This window comes from Cariama cristata, unplaced genomic scaffold, assembly GCF_000690535.1.
Source record: "Cariama cristata isolate BGI_N322 unplaced genomic scaffold, ASM69053v1 scaffold6036, whole genome shotgun sequence".
NCBI classification, from domain to species: Eukaryota; Metazoa; Chordata; class Aves; order Cariamiformes; family Cariamidae; genus Cariama; species Cariama cristata.
Genome location: NW_009623727.1, coordinates 33,160 through 36,568, shown reverse-complemented (window position 1 = coordinate 36,568; position 3,409 = coordinate 33,160). Strand labels below are relative to the sequence as shown.

Genomic DNA, 3,409 nt, shown 5'->3' with positions numbered 1-3,409 from the left:
CTGACCCTGGCAAAGTCACTTCTCTCTGTTTGTCAGTTCCTAATCAATAACGGGAGCTGCTGGGAGAGCTCAGATACTGTGGCAAGGGCATGCCCAAAACGCTCAGACAAGCTGTTGTGATAAATACTGAGGCGAAGGTCTTGAAACAGTAAAGAACCCAGCCAGTCACCATGATACTTAATCTTGTTCCTTTTATTTTAAGATAACAAAGCTCAAGATTGACAACAACCCATTTGCTAAAGGTTTCCGTGAGCATGGGAAGAACACTCGAAGGTAACCTGTTTTTTCATCTTAATTTCTTTACAACTGGGGTTCATTTGTGAATTTTACCCAAGGCCGTTGAGCAAAACTATACCAGCTAGCTCTGCAGAGCCGGCTGCGCTGGGCACGCTGCGTTTGCCTGTATCTGGGAATGATGTCCCCCTCTGCGGCCTCCTCCCAGGAGACCTGGGGAGAAGGAGGAGATACAGGATTTCCTACAGAAGCGTGGGAGGTGTGACAAATCCGAGACCTGCATTCCCTTGGAAGCTGGAGTTAGACTGGAGCCTGACATGTGAATAGCAGTGATAACAGGAGCCCACAGTAGATCATTGTGTCTCTTTGAGGTCGGCTTGATTCTGACATTTGGAGCCTCCCTCATCTCCTTTCCCTGTGTGTGGAAAAGCATCTCTTCCAACAGGAGATTTTTGGCTGCAAGAGGGAAGATGGATACCAATACCAGAGAGACCTTCATTCTGCTCTGAGGCAGCCAGTGGATGGGAAAAAAAAAAAGCTTAAATGCAGCCATAGGTTGGCAACAGAGGAGGAAAAAATGTTTTATTCCAAGCAGAAAATGTTATGAAAATAGCTGAGATTTTGTTTTGTGGTATTTTATGCCTGAAAAAATATCTCATTTCCTGATGAAAAAGGCCAAAACTGACTCTTTTTTACTTAAACTTTGAAAATGTCATGGATTTTCTTTCTCCTCCTAATAGGATTGTTTCTGACTAAGCTTAGACTCATTTTCCACTTAGGAAAAAGCTGCTTTCAAGTGAAAGACCCACCCTACTGTACACGTACCTGTGTGCATAGTATGTGTATCCAACATGGGACTACACTTACAAACTCAGTGCCGAAACCTCCGCTGCTGAGTTTCCACGTTGGTTGTGCCTTTTGTACCAAGGCGAAGTGGGCCACCCCTTTACGGGTTTATCCCCCGCATCGTGAGGGACGAGGGCTCTCGCTGGAGGCGCGCACTGATGGCAGGCAGCGTGGCTAACCCTGTCATTCGACTATGGCAAGCGCGCTCCCCGGGAGCCTGTCAGGGTGGTTCGCTAGGAGAGGTGTAAGTCACGGAACGTCAGAGAGGTTCATCCCGTCTTTTTGTCTTCCAGGGCTTGTCCAGCATCCCTTGCGTATTTATCTAGGCAAAAAGCTTACATACAAGCTACCCCCGTGTCTCGTTTCTTTCCAGGGAAGGACGAGCCAAATGCCAGAAGCCTAGTCCAGCCAAGGGCCAGAAGAGGAAGCTGCCCGAGGAAAAGGAGTCCGGTGCTGAGGAACGTGGTAATATTGATTACAACAAACCCAGAGAATGATTTCCAAACCGTGCCCAGGCCACAGGAAGGAAAAGAAACAGCAACATAGCCCATTCCCTGGGGAGAGTGGCCTGGGTGGAGTCCCTCAAGGGTGCTGTGGTTGGCTCTGAGTCTCTGAATCTGTGGGAATGATCCACAGGAGACTGCTCGCAAGTCGCTTGTCATTACTGACTACTCGTCAGCTCCCTCCCCAGCCTGGCCGTGTGCCGTGGCTACGTATGACCGTAGGCTGTGCTTCCGTAACATTTCTCTTCACTAGCGGTACGAGCTTGCAGTATCACCCCTTGCTTTCTCCTCGGTTCTCATCAGTGCAGTTGTGCCAGCAGTGCTGTTGGTGCAGCTGCCTTGGGATGCAGATGTGGGAACTGATACCATTTAAAAAAAAAAAAAAACCCCAAGCAACAAATCTTTACTCTTACTGTTAGGTTGTTTTTTAAGCTTGATCATTCCTTGCTCCAGTTCACGGTGCTGCTTGCAGTAGCACAGCTATGGAGGGAGGACAGGGCAGGAGCGAACACTACAGTGCAAAGGCAGAAAAAAGCTGGAAAGGGCTATGAGTGCAGAAGAGAGATTAGTGTGTTTCCTTCCACCACCCTGCGATTAGTGCAGCTGCCAATAGACCATTGTGAGCTCTGGCTCTCTCCCCCCTTCTCATCTTTTTTCCATTCTTTCTTTTCCCCACTGTGAGTCAGATTTTGAGAAAGACGAGAACGTAGATGTGAAGGAAGAGAGTAACCCCATCGTGGTCAGCAGCGGATACCCCTTCTGGGTCTCGGAGCAGAATGGCAGCCATGCCTTCCCTGCAGCATCGCCGGTGCCAGCTGACCAGAGGGAGGGCCTGGCCAGAGAGCAGCAAGTGCCTACTCCATCCTACCAGACCTATCGGTGAGTCCCACCTCCTGGTGCTCATGTCCAAAGCCGCCCTTTAATTGATGGGATTCATCCTCTTCTACTGGTTATTTCTTAAAAAAAAAATCAGTCAGTGGGAGTAACAAGGATGCCTTTCTGTTGGACAGCATCCCTGGGTGATAGGTGCTAGATTAGCATGGAGGTAGCTCCACAATGCCTTTCTGCGTTACTTCAGACCCACGGATTCTGGGCATACTCATGTCTTAGTAATGCTCTTTATTTCCCTGTCCTGAAGTGCTCTCCCAGCCAGCTCTGTGTACCGCAGAGCTTGCCTGTCCTTTGGAGGAAGCGTGTTGGAGGAGTAGCAGGATTCCACTGATTTTTTTAATTTTTTTTTTTTAATTTTTTTTCCCCCCCCTCCTTCTTAGCACTGCAAATTCAGGCATGAGTTATAGTGAGCCCAGACTAGAACTGAGCCAGCACTAGGGTAGTCTGGACTCAGCTTCTCCGGCATTTAGTTTTTCTATGAGTGACTAAAATCGCCACTAGCAGTAAGATGAAGCAGTAGGCACGGGGAAGAGGGCACGCTAAGAGCTTGCCCTGCCCTTCCCCAGGGGATCTGTGTGGGTTTTCAGTGGTTTTCCACTGCGGAAGGTTTGACTCGCTCCTCTCTCTGCCCTCGGGGCTCAGGTTCCACGAAACCGGGGACAGCCAGCAGCTTCCCACCCGCGATGCCGCAACCTTGAACGATTTCCGGGCAAGGTGCCATGCCTTGGATCTCGCCGCGGTGCCCGAGCATGACTCCAAACAGCTTCCAGAGGGTTTCACCAACCTGCCTCCGCTCCCCCCGCCTCTGCCTCCTCCCCAGGACTACACAGGAGTGGTGAACATGGCTCTAGACTCTGTTGGGAAACCTGGGGCCCGAGCGCCCGTGTACAGTCCCTATGGCACCGAGCAAGGGCTCGGCCAGTGGATGGGTGCTC

The 3,409-nt window shown here is 50.3% G+C and overlaps 1 protein-coding gene across 1 annotated transcript in view; it reads left to right on the top strand.

The window, feature by feature from the left end:
• The window catches only part of LOC104163756 (T-box-containing protein TBX6L), a 10,906-nt gene that overhangs the window by 7,338 nt on the left and 159 nt on the right, over positions 1 to 3,409 (top strand). The window contains exons 6-9 of the mRNA XM_009702866.1: positions 203 to 273; positions 1,454 to 1,545; positions 2,270 to 2,462; positions 3,117 to 3,405. Of these exons, the coding sequence (XP_009701168.1) occupies positions 203 to 273; positions 1,454 to 1,545; positions 2,270 to 2,462; positions 3,117 to 3,405 (645 nt within the window). The remainder of the gene's footprint in view (positions 1 to 202; positions 274 to 1,453; positions 1,546 to 2,269; positions 2,463 to 3,116; positions 3,406 to 3,409) is intronic.